The sequence below is a fragment of the Monodelphis domestica genome, chromosome 1 (genome assembly GCF_027887165.1).
Source record: "Monodelphis domestica isolate mMonDom1 chromosome 1, mMonDom1.pri, whole genome shotgun sequence".
Classification (NCBI taxonomy): Eukaryota; Metazoa; Chordata; class Mammalia; order Didelphimorphia; family Didelphidae; genus Monodelphis; species Monodelphis domestica.
In genome coordinates this window covers 311,742,467-311,759,820 of record NC_077227.1, presented here as the reverse complement: position 1 = coordinate 311,759,820, position 17,354 = coordinate 311,742,467, and the positions used below count along the sequence as shown (strand labels likewise).

Genomic DNA, 17,354 nt, shown 5'->3' with positions numbered 1-17,354 from the left:
CCTGTATCCCCCACCTTGGTGCAAACCTATTCCCCCACTCACCTCCCCTCCCCCCCCACACACACAGAAGAGGAAGAAAGTGCTGCTGTTGGGTATTCTGCTCTCCTCCAGCTGAGCTGCCCCACCTTACCCCCTGTGTGTTCCCATTGGGCTTCTGCTGGGCAGTGGAGCAGGTGATGTGAATAAATGTTATCAGGCATGATGGAGAGGGGGAGGGGAGCAGCTTGCTATCTTTGGCAGCTATGTCATAGGTTCACCATCACTGTACTAGGTGATTATTTTGGTAATAATTTTCCTTGGCTCTATATCTTTAGTAATATGAACATGTGTCTAAAACATATGATTATGCCAGTGTTGTTAGTTATATCTTGATATAAACCCTTAGTAAAAACCAATTAAGGAGTTGGTATTTAATTCACATCAAATTAATTTTCTTATCTTTCATAAACTTGATAATGTATTGGTTTTAAGCAAAGCATTTTTTCTTGATTAAATTCATTATTGTCCATGCATGAAAGAAAATGGAATATAGTTTCCTTAGAATTACTTTGGAATTAACTGGCATTGTTTTTAGGGTTTTGGGATTTAAGAATTATCAAAATAATTAATGATATATGTATTTTTTTTTGTTTTTGTAAATCAGCTATAAATAAAACCTCCTTCTTGAACATAATTTTTGTTCCTCCTGATGGTATTTCAGTCTACTTACACCTGGTATACATATGCAAATATTTCATGGCTTTAAGAATACTTTGGTATAACTTTCTACAGAGGTCAAAAGCATACCTCAGGTATAATTTTTAAAGTCTCTTTTTCTAAATGGAGTAGAATTCTTTTATTATATATTCATAGTAAAAGAAATCTGCTCCCCTTCCCCTGGCAACATTTCCTAAAGGAACATTGAAGAAATTCTGTTATTAAACCATGTGATGATATTCTTTCTCCTATATTTTGCATAAAGTATTCATTTTAGATTTTTTAGGAAGATACACATGACAGCAGATTTCTGGAAATATCTTAAATAATATCAGGTGAAGCCCATTTTTATCAACATAGATTATACTTCCTTTTGTGCTTCATGCTAAGTGGTTTTTAACTGAAAAAGAAACAATTATTTAGAATAATTCTAATATTGTTTTGTATGAATGTTTTTAAAACAAATGATTTTGTTTTGTTTTTGCTGCCTGTAGCTGTTGGTTTTTACTGTAAGTATGTTTTGGATGGGAAATTCTTTGCATGGTATATTTATGCTGCATTTTATAGTTTATATGTTGCCTTTGTTGTTTTAAGAATTATTTGTATTTATAGGCATAGTTTTTAATCAGATTTCCAAATTTAATATAATTTTCTATAAGAGAATAATTTAAAAGATTCAAACCCAGAAGTTACTATTTCAAATCATGACTGTCATAATAGATTTATATTAAAATCATTTTTAATACTCCTCAATTAGGAATTGTCACTAAGGAAAACAAATTATAATTTCCTCAGTTTAACTCTCCAGTGCTTTGAAGGTAGGCAGTGTGATAAAGTGTAAATAATTTTGGAGGAGCAGTCAAAGGAATTAGATGTAAATTTAGCTGTGATAGTAACTCACTCTAATCTTGAGTGAATTGCTTTACTTCTCTCTAAGTCTTCATTTTCTTGTTTGTAAAATGAAAGATTAGTAGGGTTTGGGGCTCCTTCCAGCTTTGGATCCTATGATTTTTGTTTGTTTGTTTGTTTCTTCATATAAAGTTAGATTCCTTTTCAAAAAGAATCTGCAGATCCACTGATTATGTATATTTATTTTTCAACCATCCCTCCATAATGGAGTTTTGTTACTTTTAGATGTTTCTGTCAGTTTGAGTGTCAAATAAGGCTTATAAATTTGTGTTTTTCTGATTATTGAGGTCCATATCTTTTCAAGTATTTATATTATAGATGTTGGTTGTTATATATAGAGATCTCTGTGTTATATATAGAGACTCCATTTTGCTCTTTTACTTAAAAAAATACTTTATTGATACATGTAGTTTTTATAGTACAATATTTTCTGGAAAAACTCCGCCATTCCCCATATCAACATCCCCTTTTGTAAATAATATGCTCACATCCTTTGATATGACCCTGGCCCATTAACTTCATCTCATTGGGTCTCACTTTTCTCAGTGTGAAAATATAATTCAGCTAGAAGATTTCTCAGGTCTCTTTTCACCCACAATTCTGTTATCCTATGATTCCAAGCTACTTTTGAATATTTGTATCAGTACTTTTAATGATAAAGTGTTTCTTTTTTTATTGTTTATGTGCCACAAATATTTGTCTAGTTAAGTACTTTTAAAAATCTTGATGATAGACTTTATTTGGTACAGAATTTCATTTGCAAACAATCTTGTCTTCCTTTTTCTTAACATTTAGAAACTTTCCCTTTTATAGTTCATTTTCTTGTGTTTTATGCTGTGGTGAAGCAGAATTTTTTCCTCAAATGATTCTTTTCCATTTATTTTTCTATTTAATGATGTCTAGTTTAATAACGATGATGAAGATAAGGCATTTTTTAATGTTATATAATTTTCAAAATACTTCATATGCTTTGACTCTTTTGAGCCTAATCATAATACTATATAATTGTCACTAAACATTGTCTTATTTCTGTTTTACATATAAAGAATATAAGACATTGAGAGTCTGAGGGACACGCCTATGACCACTTAGCTAATAGGTGTCAGATTGAGCATGGTTAAGAAATGTAAAACATGTTCAGCAAGACATAATGAGAATGTATTTTCCTGGAGTTTCCCAAATCTAATCAAAAGGGCTCTCAACTGGATAGGGAGAGAGGAAGGAGAATTTTACCAATGTATTTCCACCAAACCATATGGTATAGAGAGTAGTTATGTGGAGGGACAATGTATGAACAAGAACAAGACAGAACCCAAGGAAGAAGCCAATAATAAGGTCTGTTCCTGAGATGACTTTAAAAAAAAAAAAGAACAAGTGTAGGTTGAAGTGTGAAGAGATGCAATTTTGATCTTACTGGTATCCCTGAATATAAATGATAGAGAGATTGATTCTTAATTGGAATGATTCTAGGAGGAGATACACACACACACACACACACACACACACACACACACACACACACACACTTCATTCAGAAGTAGTGTATATTTAAGGTCATAGAGTAGCATCATGTATTATCTTCTTCCTTTATTGGGAAGTTCATAGTATAGTGCATTTGGGAAAAGGTAAATAGAAGTTATATTGTCAAAATATATATTTCAGATCATCTAGATTTTAAAGGAATTACATTTCAGAAATAAGTTTTAAGCTTTGCATAGAGGTATGATGCAATTGGAGATATAAACTATCTAGTTAACTGCTGGACTTTTCCTTTTGCCCAAAGCAGAGAAGCCAATAATTTCTGAACTTGCTTTCATGACAGTTGCTTCTTTCCAAAGGTGGAATAATCCATATAGGAAGTCCTATTCTTAATTTGAAACTAACCAACAAGGAACAACTGGTGGTAGAAACTGAGAACTTGAAGGGAATGTGATTTTCCAGAAACTCGATATGACATAATTGAGATTTTAAAAAAAAATTGAGCATTGGATTGAATGCAAGAAGATAAAATTTAGTCAAGGATAAATGTAAATTTTTTAACTTGAGTTATTTTACTAGTTCATGAGAATGCTATGTTATATACCTAAAGAGCAGTTTATCTAAAAAGTATTTGGAAGCATATATAAGATTTGCATGAGTCAAATGATATGGCAACCAAAAATGCTTTGTGCAATCCTCTAAGACTTCATGTTACAAATAAAGTACTGTTTTACATTTGTAGTGGGAACTTCCTCATATGAGAATTCCCTATGTACAGATCCAATTCCTCTCTCTTTCTTTTTCATTACATGCCAAATGTTTTGAATATTGACTGGACTAAGTATCTTCTTCTCTTCTATTTGGTGGAATTACAAAGTCAAAGTAAATAGAAATCACCTAAATTAGACTAAGAAACTGAAAACATGTGTTTGTATTTATTTTTTCAAAACTTAATGAAAATATTTTAAAATTCTATGAATGTAATATTTTTTTATCTTTTTATTCTATGTAGATATTCCGGATCAAGTTATAAGAGTTTTTAAAGCGGATCAACAAAGTTGCTACATTATCATCAGTAAGGACACCACAGCCAAAGAAGTCGTTTCCCATGCAGTGCATGAGTTCAGTTTGACGGGGGCCCCTGAGACATATTCCCTTTGTGAGGTTTCTGTTAGTCCTGAGGGTGTTATAAAGCAGAGAAGACTTCCAGATCAGTTCTCCAAATTAGCAGATAGAATTCAACTAAATGGAAGGTAAATATTGCCTGGTTTACTTCTTTTAGTGGACATGATCTTGAAAGTGTTTATAATAAAATAAAAGGAATACCTACAATATTGTGTTAGAAATGGAAGGGCATAATTTTTTGAGTTTACTCAAAATTCAAATTTCTTTCCTAACAACTTTAGATCTGCCTTTGCAATTGAAAGGATAAGTATTTCAGGAAATAATTCTTATTAGCTTAATTTTCTTATTTCAAGAATTGAGGAGGCTGTTAGTATCACAGCAATTTAGCACTTAGAGGGAGATAGGAGAGACTTGGAAATGTTTATAGGTACCAGGGAAGAGACAAGTAGATAGGGTAAGTTTTAAAAATCCTGAGAATGATAGGTGAGATTTTTCAGTGATTACCAGTGTTCTTTCCAGCTCCAATATCTGTGAAGTTATGAATGAAAGTGATTTGTTCTTGTGTTATAAACTAGCTGGACTAGAGCAAAGGGTTCATAGAGGCATTGAATGACAGAACTGTAAGGGATTGCAGGATAATGGGCTCTAACTCCCTCCTCTTAATGATGAATCTAAAGAAGTAAAGTGAATTTAGTTAAGGTCACGTAGGCAGGTATCTGTCCAAACTCTGAACCCAAATAGGAAGGAATAGAATTAGACTTGGAAACTTTACTTCCTTAGAATTTTAAAAATTATTCCTCAAGTTATTCTTTTACTAACAAGTGTGTTAAACTTATTTTAGGAAGTAATGGAGAAAAGTAATATATCAATCAGCATTGTAATTACACAAAGAACTTTATTCTCAGTTTTTCCACTGAAGTATCTTCTAGTGCTTCATAAATACTTTGTTTCTGATTAGGAAAAAAAAGCAAAAGTGTTGTATCTGATAAATTTGAACTGAGAAGGCAAGAAAATATATAAATGTAATCACTTATTGCCTAGCTATATGGTCTTTATTTCAAATATTTTATACACTAGTTTTTTTGCAACAATATATCTAATAAACATTTTTGGGAAAACATCATAACTGACCAGGTGAATACTGACTGAGAAGAAGTTAAATACATAAGATAAAGAGTGTGTGTGTGTGTGCGCACACGCGTATATGTGTGTGTGTATTTGCTGTGATTAAATTTTCTCTCTCTTTTTAAAAGATACTATTTGAAAAATAACATGGAAACAGAAACCTTGTGCTCAGATGAAGATGCCCAGGAATTACTTCGAGAAAGTCAAATAACCTTATTGCAACTTAGTACTATCGAGGTAGCAACCCAGCTATCAATGAGGGACTTTGAATTATTTCGAAACATTGAGCCTACTGAGTATATTGATGATCTTTTTAAGTTGAACTCCAAAACAGGAAATACTCATTTGAAAGAGTTTGAGGACATTATAAACCAAGAAACATTCTGGGTTGCATCAGAAATTTTGACCGAATCAAACCAGCTCAAAAGAATGAAGATTATTAAACATTTTATTAAAATTGCTCTTCACTGTCGAGAATGCAAGAACTTCAACTCCATGTTTGCAGTAATAAGGTACTTTTCTTAGATTACATTAAAAAAAATTGAATCTAGCTTTGTTAAAGGTTTGAGGTTAAAATTCTGCTTTAGAGTTCTTATACTTGTTCAAGGGAAATACCCTAACTCAAACAATATTAATAATTTTTCATCTAAGTCATATGTACTACCATAGGTTCAAATCCATTAAATGTTTTGTATAGTTCTTTCTCTAAGGCTGAGCTCTAGACCGGTTTCCAGCTATCTGTAACACATTTCTACCTGCACTTCAAATGTAGCATATCTAAAATTAAGTTAATTATATTTCCTTTTAAATCTGTCCCTGTTTGACTTTATTGTTTTTGTAATTAGTTTTTTTATTTTTCTAGTTTCTGACATTTTTGTGTTTTACAAGTCTTGCCTCATTGATCTCATATCCAATTACATATACCAAATCCTGTCATTTCCACCTCTGCCATACTTTCAAGATCTATTTCCCTTTCCAGAATGACTGGACTAATTCACAGATTTATCAACAGTGTATTAATGTGTCTCTTTTCTCATAATCACTCCAACATTGTTATTTCTATTTTTTGTCAACTTTGCCATTCTGAAGGATATGAAATTGAACTACAGATCTACTTTAATTTACATTTTTTAAAAATTATTAGTGATCTGGAGAATTTTTTCAGTAACTATTGATAGCTATGATTTTTTTCCATCAAAGACTGCCTATTTGTATTTATCCTTTGGGGAATTGCTTGCATAAATTTGAATCCATTCTGAGGGAACAGACTTTTATCAGAAAAAATTGATGAAAATTTTTTTTATGATTTATGTCCCTCTTTTTTTTTAACCCTTACTGTCCCTCTTAGAATCAATACTGTGTATTCGTTCTAAGGCAGAAGAGTGGTAAAGATTAGGCAATAGGAGTTAAGTGACTTGCCCAAGGTCACACAACTGGGAAGTGTTTGAAGCCAGATATGAACCCAGGATCTCCCAACTCTGAGCCTGGATCTCAGTCCCCTGAGCCACCTAGTTTCTTGTTTCATGGAGTCATTCACTACTCAAGGAGCCTGCTGCTTGGATAAAGTTTCAGACACTTTTTGCCAAGCTGTTTTCAGTATTTTCATCTGTGTCTCACATTTCTTTTCTAGTGTTTATCTTCTGTCTTAGAATTGATACTAAGTGTCTATGTCAAATTGATACTAAGGGTCTATATCAAAAGAGTGGTAAGGTCTAGGCAATTGAGGTTAAGTGAGTTGCCCTGGGTCACATAGCTAGGAAGTGTCTGAGGCCAGAGTTAAATGAAGGACCTCCTATCACTAGACCACCTAGCTGCCCCTAGCTCACATTTCTTCTTAGATTTTCCCTCTAGCACACTCTTTTTTTAATTTTTGCTTTGTTTCTATCATTTAAGGAAAACCCCAACCTACTTGCTTGTTTTCTTTCAGAAATACTAGTTGAGCTTGTGCTCAAGCTTGCTTTCCTTAATGTTGGCATCATTCTCATATTCTGGGTTTATTTTTTAAGCATCTCTTCCCCTATGTCTTTCTCTAGTGAGATTCTTTTTTAAAATTTGCTCATTTGTCCAGCTTTACTAATTAAATTTAGACTTCCTATTTGAGCCAGGCTCTGTATGCTTCTGGAAAAAAAATGGCTGTTCTCTGTACAGTCCTGCTTTCTATCTTCTTAGCTTCTGCTCCTTTTTTAGGGTGCTGAGGTCAGATCAGACTAGGGAGCTGAAAGACTTTAGTATTGCTAATGGAGTCTGATCTAGGAAGTAATTTGAGCACTGCCTTCCTGATTTGAATTCTACATGTTCCTGACTTGGATGGATATGGATCTGAACAACACACTGATGACTTTGCCATTGGTTGGAGTTCCCAGTATATGGCTGCTGGACTCAACTACTGGCACCAAGCTGGGAAGTTCATCAGATTTATAGCGACACAACTGCTGGCTCCCTTTTGGTCTAGGCTTTCTTTTGTGATTATTTTGTTGTAGGTGTCAAACATGACTAGAGCTTAAAACAGATTTTGCTATGTTCCTGGCGTCAGAGCTATTCAGCAATTATTGCTTGCTTCTGGACTTGCTCCCTGCCTTGAGGCAGCCCAACAGTGGATAGAAAACTGGTTCTGAAGCAAGGAAATCCTGATGTTTCAACATACCCTAATTGTGTGACTTGGACAAATAACTTAATCTTCTGCCTTAATTTCCTCAACTGATTTGGACGGTAATAATAATATAGGGATCTTGTTTTAAGTTTCAAATGAAATATTTATGAAATACTTTTATTAGCATAGTACCTGGCACATAATAACAAACCTCTTCCCTTTCCCTTTCGTTGTTTACTATGCATTCTAGGGCCTACAACCATGCCTTGCCCTTGATCCATCATCCTTAGACCCAAGTTTCCTTCTCAGTGGACACTGTATCTGTAATCTTGGCCTGCGTAGTGAGTGACAGAGTTGCCAGTTCACATCTATTCTTGTTCGTTGTGCAATATTATGCTATGGGAAAGCTTTTTGTTCACTCTCTGTGCTGGAATACTACCCATGGTCACTTTTGGGGTAGAACCCAGTCCCCCATGTCGAAAGAGCCTTCTTCTTTTTTCCTATGTTAACTTGGTTGTTAATGTTGCTTGGAAAAATGACACTGATTTTTATTTCTTGGATGTCCCCGTTATGATGCAGTCTAGTGTGTTTTCTACATCCTTGTACAGTAGTTGTGATGGTGAACTCAGTGATACTATTTCTTCTACTTTGTCATCCTTCTTGTTGGGCAAATATTTTCTCCAAATATAATATATTAAAAACATAACATCTTAAGTTTATTCTCAGTAACAACAAAATTTTTAGAGTTACATTGAATCATAAGATCTAAAGCTAGGGAAGAAATCACATTTAGTTAACAGATGAAGAAACTGTGGTGAGACCAAAAAGGTGAAATTACATGTCCACGATCACTTTGAAGGCTATGAAGTTAGCTTAGGGTACCTAAGGTATTTTCAGAAATGACTATAATATACAGATAAAAGGCATTTATTTTACTTCTGTTTCTTTGTTGTTTTCATTCATTTGTTTTCAGTCATCTGACTCTTAGTGACCCCACTTGGGATTTTCTTAGCAATGATACTGGAGTGATTTGCTTTTTTTCCTTGTCCTGCTTATTTTGTAGATAAGGAAACTGAGGCAAAGTTAAGTGTCTTGCCCTGGACCACATAGTAGTAAGTGTTTGAGGTCAAATATGAACTCAAGATGAGTCTTATTGATTCAAGGCCTAGTGCTCTATCCATTGGACCACCTAGTTGCCCCTCTTATTTCTTAACTATTAACATAATTTTTACCACACATAATTTTTTAAAACATGGTGCTCATTTTTCTTTTTGATGGCACTATTAGGATATATTCCTTATAATTAAATTATTAGGTCAAAGTATAGGATTATTTTTCATTATTCTTTTTGTATACTTCCAGATTATTCTCCAAAAGGAGTCTACCAGCTCTCCATTCCACTAATAACATATAAGTATTCTTTTTTCTCCACAATATTATTAGCATTAGTTTTGTTTACTGTTAACCATTTTTCCCAGTTTGCTGGCCATGAAGTGGTGCCATAAAGTTGTTTGTATTTTTCTGATTATTGATGTTGAATTTTTTCAGATAGTCGTATGTATAACAGTAGTGTATATTTTTAAAAAAATTTTCTTTGTAAACCATTAAATCATATCTTTTAATGTGACTTTTGGCAAGTTACTAGACCTTAGTTTTCTAATCTCTTGTTCCTCTGATCTCGTCCAACATCCCTCAAATTCCTTTTAATCTCTCTTCTTCAAATAAACTTGACTAAACTTTGACCCCAGACACATACTCCATTCTTAATATGGTGCCTTTGTTTTGTGCTATTATTGTCTTTGTTTAAGATACCCATGCTCTTTATCTTTGCCTATTGTGTTCTTAGTCATCCTTTAAAAGGTAATTCATAAGCTACCTTTTCTATGAAGCTTTTCCTTTTTCTCCCAGTTCTTCCTCTCAGAACGTATCTAATTTTTTTTTTTTGTATCTGCTTTACTTGGCATACAGTATTTTCTGTCAAAGCAATGAAATGTGAGAGTAAGTATATTCTAACTTGTGAGAAATTTCTGTTAAGCAAGGACATTCTTTTTTTTTATGCCATTTGTATAGTACTTAAGATTTGTAAAATATTTTACATACATTACTCATATGGTGCTCATGCCATTCTTCCAATATAGATGACAATATGTCTGCGATCATCTAAAAAAAGATGAATATATTTGTAAGTAATGATATAGTGAGAATAGGCAGATAAGAAACACAATAGCATATCTTTTTTTAATAATCCAACCTTTATGTCCTTTTGGGATAAAAACAATTCATTTTAGTTGAAATATTACATATTAGTAATATTATTCAAGTGGTAAAGTATATTTTAAACCTGCTTGGAGACCTTTTCTATTGGATTGGCCAATCACAAGGTATCTCTAAGGCACATAATGATTTTATTGAATGAATATGAAGCATTACAAATGTGGTCTTTCCTCTAGGAAGTTTATAAAAAAGTCTTATTAGAGACTAGCTATAATTAGTTATAATAGATAATTTGTATGTTAAAAAGTATGTTAAAAAGTATGTTTAACTTAGTAAAATATGGACATTACATAGAGGCCAGTATGTTAAAAAGTACGTTAAACTTGGTAAAATATGGGCATTACATAGAGGCCAGAGCATAATGGAGTTTTTTGTTTGTTTTTTTTTTACAAGTACTTGAATTAACTCTTTTTTTCCTTCAGCAAGAATTTATTCATTGATATATTTATTCATTACATATTAATATATAAGATACTGTGAGTACACATTTATGTATTAACACATGAAACTTCTATGCAATGTGCTTATACAAATTTATGTGTGTTAATACATGCAACATTATATTTAAAATATGATGTGTTTATTTGGCAGGATGAATGATAAGTGCCTTGATTCACATAGCTAGTATGTGTCACACAATAAGTGTCTGAGGCGGAATTTGAACTCAAGACTTCCTGACTCCAGGCCCATTTTGTGTCCATTAATAAACTGTTAGTTGTTAACCCTTCCTCACAAAGCCAGCCTATTTTCATCTCATAACACACATGGCCTAGATATAAGATTTTACTTCATTTACCAAACATAAACATTATTTTTGATAGACCACAGCTTAACACACACATACACACACACAGGTTTATTTGCATTTTAATACTTATCCCCATGTCAACAAAACTCCATTTTAGATTTCACATGTCCCAAGTTCTTTTCTCTGGCAATTAGGGATAGGTTTCTTGTTTAGTAGATTTGCTTCTTTAGTTCTAAGTTGCTTATAGAAATTCTTTAGAAGTTCCTGTTAAAATCTTTTACAAAGCAGATCTCAATACAGATTAGAACAGCGTTTATCAACACATGTTACAACATTCTTGTAGGTCGATTTCTCCACCCCATGTTCAGTGATTATACAAATGAATTAACTTATAAGATATTAATTGTACTCTATATGTGTATATGTTTGTAAAATACAAGTTATCATTAAATTGCGTTTCCTTTAATCATTGTTCATCAATCATTTACAGTGGCCTGAACCTTGCACCTGTTGCCAGACTCAGAGGTACTTGGGAAAAACTGCCTAGCAAGTATGAAAAACACCTGCGAGATCTTCAAGATCTTTTTGATCCATCTAGAAACATGGCAAAGTATCGAAATATTCTTAGTAGTCAAAGCATGCAACCGCCAATTATTCCATTGTTTCCTGTTGTCAAGAAGGATATTACATTTCTGCATGAAGGTATTTCAAACATAAAATATTTTCTAATAAAACTATGTTGAGGGGGTAGCTGGGTAGCTCAGTGGATTGAGAACCAGGCCTAGAGACAGGAGGTCCTAGGTTCAAATCCTGCCTCAGCCACTTCCTAGCTGTGTGACCCTGGGCAAGTCACTTGACCCCCATTGCCTAGCCCTTACCACTCTTCTGCCTTGGAGCCAATACACAGTATTGACTCCAAGACGGAAGGTAAGGGTTTTTAAAAAACAAAAAGACAAAAAAACAAAACTATGTTGAGATGTTGTTTCTAGGGTTCTACACTATAGAGAAACCATATATGAAGCCAATTGTAATCAATGCAAATATAGATAATGAAAAAGACTTAATTCAACATATGCAAATATAGTGATTTTATTCTAAAATTATATTTAAAAGTGTCCTCAGTCTTTTAGCTTCAAAGCTCATGAACTACTAATAATTCAGTATGTCTTCTAGTCCAAATAGTGTGATGAAATATGTCACTTGGGTTTTCTTCTGCTTTCTCTTTTCATCTAAAGTTTTCATTTTCTAGATGAGGAAGTGGTGTTTGGGATTATTTTCCTGATCTGCTTCTGCAAATAGATGAAATTGGTTGCAAGGATCAAATGTAATAACATTAGTTGCTGAAGCACAGATATTTCTAATTTTAGGAACTAAATTATTTAGAAACAGACCCTTCAGATTGACTCAGCGGTATACATAATCTACCCTCTGAATCAGATTACCAGATTCTGTGCTTAGGAAGAGCCAAGCTATTGGGTTCCACATTACTTCTATTAACCTATGCAATCTCAGTCTCTTTTGCCCACCTCTATCTACCCTTTAACTATGGTATGTAAGCTGTTCAGGGAAGACTATTACCTTTGATGTGAGGGCTTATTGAGTGATCCCTTTCTAGGGCTGCTTTCCTCCTTTGGTGTCCACCTAACACCCAGCTCTAAGCCCTGTGGCTTTAGTCCACTCAGCAGGTGGACTAAATCAGGTTGAAAGTAACCAAGAAGTCTCAAACCCTATGGCAAGTTTAGTGGGGATCTACCCGAGACATGTGAAGACTTCCCGGAGTAGAGGGGGTGATGAAAATAAACTATTCCAATGTTTTTGAAGGTGGCTGAAGCAGATGCTGTGGAACACTTGGAGCTTGGTTAGACTTAGAAGTAATCAAAGTCATCCACTGCATCCTGAGCCTTCACCAGTCATCTTGAAATTTGTTTTGATAGTGGACTTGGATGAATATAAGAGTAATTGAAGATGACTACTTTATGTAACTGTTACCTCACCAAATCCAATTTATGCATGAGTCAAAAGACATCTCTAGTGATGATATTTTGTGCCTCTTAAAGAATGAACAACAGCCTACCTCCCAATCCCTTTACACCAGTGATTTGGACTAAATTTGTTAACAGACTTGATAGTCTCTTAATGTTTATATTTATCTCAAATTTCCCAGTTCTTCAATAAGCTCCTTTGGCAGTAACATTTAAACTCTTTGATCAGAAATAAATTCAGCTCTTACATTAGAAACTAAGCTGTGTGAATGCTAAAGATATGTTTACAGGGGGCAACTAGGTGACTCAGTGGATTGAGAGCTAGGCCTAGAAACAGGAGGTCCTTGGTTCAAATCTGGCCTCAGATACTTCCTAGCTGTGTAACTAGGCAAGTCACTTAACCCCAATTGTCTAGCCTTACCATTCTTCTGCCTTGGAACCAATGCACAATGTTGATTCTTTTTTTTTTTTTAATATATTTTATTTGATCATTTCCAAGCATTATTCGTTAAAGACATAGATCATTTTCTTTTCCTCCCCCCCCCCCCCCCCATAGCCGACGCGTAAGTCCACTGGGCATTAGATGTTTTCTTGATTTGAACCCATTGCTTTGTTGATAGTATTTGCATTAGAGTGTTCATTTAGAGTCTATCCTCTGTCATGTCCCCTCAACCTCTGTATTCAGGCAGTTGCTTTTTCTCGGTGTTTCCACTCCCATAGTTTATCCTTTGCTTATGAATGGTGTTTTTTTCTCCTGGGTCCCTGCAAGTTGTTCAGGGACATTACACCACCACCAATGGAGAAGTCCATTACGTTCGATGATACCACAGTGTGTTTGTCTCTGTGTACAATGTTCTCCTGGTTCTGCTCCTCTCGCTCTGCATCACTTCCTGGAGGTTGTTCCAGTCTCCATGGAACTTCTCCACTTTATTATTCCTTTTAGCACAATAGTACTCCATCACCAACATATACCACAGTTTGTTCAGCCATTCCCCAATTGATGGGCATCCCCTCATTTTCCAGTTTTGGGCCACCACAAAGAGCGCAGCTATGAATATTTTTGTACAAGTCTTTGTGTCCATTATCTCTTTGGGGTACAGACCCAGCAGTGCTATGGCTGGGTCAAAGGGTAGATATTCTTTTAGCACCCTTTGGGCATAGTTCCAAATTGCCCTCCAGAATGGTTGGATCAGTTCACAGCTCCACCAGCAATGAATTAATGTCCCTATTTTGCCACATCCCCTCCAGCATTCATTACTTTCCTTTGCTGTTATGTTAGCCAATCTGCTAGGTGTGAGGTGATACCTCAGAGTTGTTTTGATTTGCATCTCTCTGATTATAAGAGATTTAGAACACTTCTTCATGTGCTTGTTAATAGTTTTGATTTCTTTATCTGAGAACTGCCTATCCATTTCCCTTGCCCATTTATCAATTGGAGAATGGCTTGATTTTTTGTACAATTGATTTAGCTCTTTATAAATATGAGTAATTAAACCTTTGTCAGAGGTTTCTATGAAGATTTTTTCCCAATTTGTTGTTTTCCTTCTGATTTTAGTTATATTGGTTTTGTTTGTACAAAAGCTTTTTAGTTTGATGTAGTCAAAATTATTTATTTTACATTTTGTGATTCTTTCTATATCTTGCTTGGTTTTAAAGCCTTTCCCCTCCCAAAGGTCTGACATGTATACTATTCTGTGTTTACCCAATTTACTTATGGTTTCCTTCTTTATGTTTAAGTCACTCACCCATTTTGAATTTATCTTGGTGTAGGGTGTGAGGTGTTGATCTATTCCTAGTCTCTCCCACACTGTCTTCCAATTTTCCCAGCAGTTTTTATCGAATAGTGGATTTTTGTCGCAAAAGCTGGGATCTTTGGGTTTATCGTATACTGTCTTGCTGAGGTCGCTTTCCCCCAGTCTATTCCACTGATCTTCCTTTCTGTTTCTTAGCCAGTACCAAATTGTTTTGATGACTGCTGCTTTGTAATATAGTTTTAGGTCAGGGACTGCAAGGCCCCCATCATATGTGTTTTTTTTCATTATTTCCCTGGATATCCTTGATCTTTTGTTCTTCCAAATGAACTTTGTTATGGTTTTTTCTAAATCAGTGAAGAAGTATTTTGGTAGTTCAATGGGTATGGCACTAAATAGATAAATAAGTTTGGGTAGGATGGTCATTTTTATTATATTGGCTCGTCCTATCCATGAGCAGTTAATGTTTTTCCATTTGTTCAAGTCTAGTTTTAGTTGTGTGGCGAGTGTTTTGTAGTTGTGTTCATATAGTTCCTGTGTTTGTCTTGGGAGGTAGATTCCTAGGTATTTTATTTTGTCTAAGGTGATTTTGAATGGGATTTCTCTTTCTAGTTCTTGCTGCTGAGCTGTGTTGGAGATATATAGAAAAGCTGATGATTTATGTGGGTTTATTTTGTATCCTGCAACTTTGCTAAAGTTGTTGATTATTTCAATTAGCTTTTTGGTTGAATCTCTAGGATTCTTTAAGTAGACCATCATGTCATCCGCAAAGAGTGATAACTTGGTCTCCTCCTTGCCTATTTTGATGCCTTCAATTCCTTTATCTTCTCTAATTGCTACTGCTAGTGTTTCTAGTACAATGTCAAATAGTAGAGGTGATAATGGGCATCCTTGTTTCACTCCTGATCTTATTGGGAATGCATCTAGTTTATCCCCATTGCAGATGATATTAGCTGTTGGTTTTAGATATATACGGTTTATTATTTTTAGGAATGACCCTTCTATTCCTATGCTTTCTAGTGTTTTTAATAGGAATGGGTGTTGTATTTTATCAAAGGCTTTTTCTGCATCTATTGAAATAATCATGTGATTCTTGCTAGTTTGCTTGTTGATGTGGTCAATTATGTGGATGGTTTTCCTAATGTTGAACCAGCCCTGCATCCCTGGTATGAATCCTACTTGATCATGGTGAATGATCCTTCTGATCACTTGCTGGAGTCTTTTTGCTAGTATCCTATTTAAGATTTTTGCATCTATATTCATTAGGGAGATTGGCCTATAGTTTTCTTTCTCTGTTTTTGACCTGCCTGGTTTTGGAATCAGTACCATGTTTGAGTCGTAAAAGGAGTTTGGTAGAACTCCCTCTTTGCTTATTATGTCAAATAGTTTGTATAGTATTGGGATTAACTGTTCTCTGAATGTTTGATAGAATTCACAGGTGAATCCATCAGGCCCTGGGGACTTTTTCTTAGGAAGTTCTTTGATGGCTTGTTGGATTTCAATTTCTGATATGGGATTATTTAGGAATTCTATTTCCTCTTCTGTTAGTCTAGGCAGTTTGTATTTTTGTATATATTCATCCATTTCTCCTAAATTGGTGTATTTATTGCCATACAATTGGGCAAAGTAATTTCTAATGATTGCCTTAATTTCCTCCTCATTGGAGGTGCTGTCCCCCTTTTCATCTTTAATACAATGTTGATTCTAAGAAAGAGGGAAAGGGTTTTAAAAAATTAAGAAGAAAAGAAATTAACTTACAGGATTCCTAATATATTGCATAGCTGTGATATAGTAGCCCAGTTACTTGAAAAAGCTGATGCTGATGTCTAACCTATCACCCTAGTATTAACTCAACCATCAAAACAGTTGTTCCCTTAATGAGACAAATAATAGATATTATCTTCTAAAGCTTGGCACATGATTGACTGTAAAATAAGTAAACTGACTCCCCAAGCCATATTTTAAAGCTATATTTTTTGCTAAACTGTAATAACTACTACCCAGGAATAAGCTTAGGCAGTTTTAGATATTTTTCTGCTTTCTGAATATTAAACTTGTCCAAACCTGATAGAGTATGTTAATTCTTCCCACCTTCCTAAAATTACTTTCATTTTATAGGAAATGATTCTAAGGTCGATGGCTTAGTAAACTTTGAGAAACTAAGAATGATTGCCAAAGAAATCCGTCAAGTGGTCCGAATGACTTCTGCCAATATGGATCCAGCTGTAATGTTCCGACAAAGGTATAGCATTCAATATAAACATTGCATTGGGTAAATTAGAATTGAGACACAGAATTTTGTATATTTTTGTTTTAAATAAGATAAACTGCCATAATTTTAAAAAATCATCTTTTCTAGTGTTCTTAAGAAAAGATTAATATTACCTTGTTTTTAACCTTGAAGCACCAAGGTTCAGTGAACATTTGTGTACTTTTTAAATATTTTTTATACATTAAAAACTTTCAAAGCTTCATTTTATCATATGTAAAATGTATGCAGTTTCTTAAGATACAGTATTATTGTTCAGTATTTGTTGCCACTTCTTTGGGATACTTGATGTACAGCAGAATCAACACTGAGCATTTTTCATTATATACTTAACCAAGATATATTTTAATGCATTAGTAGCTTAATAAATAAAAATTTCATAGTATTTAGAGGTACTTATCAACTG

The 17,354-nt window shown here is 34.2% G+C and overlaps 1 protein-coding gene across 5 annotated transcripts in view; it reads left to right on the top strand.

The window, feature by feature from the left end:
- Positions 1 to 17,354, top strand: part of RAPGEF6 (Rap guanine nucleotide exchange factor 6) — a 285,799-nt gene that overhangs the window by 228,163 nt on the left and 40,282 nt on the right. For all 5 annotated transcript variants that reach the window (XM_007473406.3, XM_007473405.3, XM_016431778.2 and 2 more), the window contains 4 exons: positions 4,097 to 4,337; positions 5,463 to 5,846; positions 11,437 to 11,648; positions 16,798 to 16,921. In XM_007473406.3, coding sequence (XP_007473468.1) covers positions 4,097 to 4,337; positions 5,463 to 5,846; positions 11,437 to 11,648; positions 16,798 to 16,921 — 961 coding nt within the window. The remainder of the gene's footprint in view (positions 1 to 4,096; positions 4,338 to 5,462; positions 5,847 to 11,436; positions 11,649 to 16,797; positions 16,922 to 17,354) is intronic.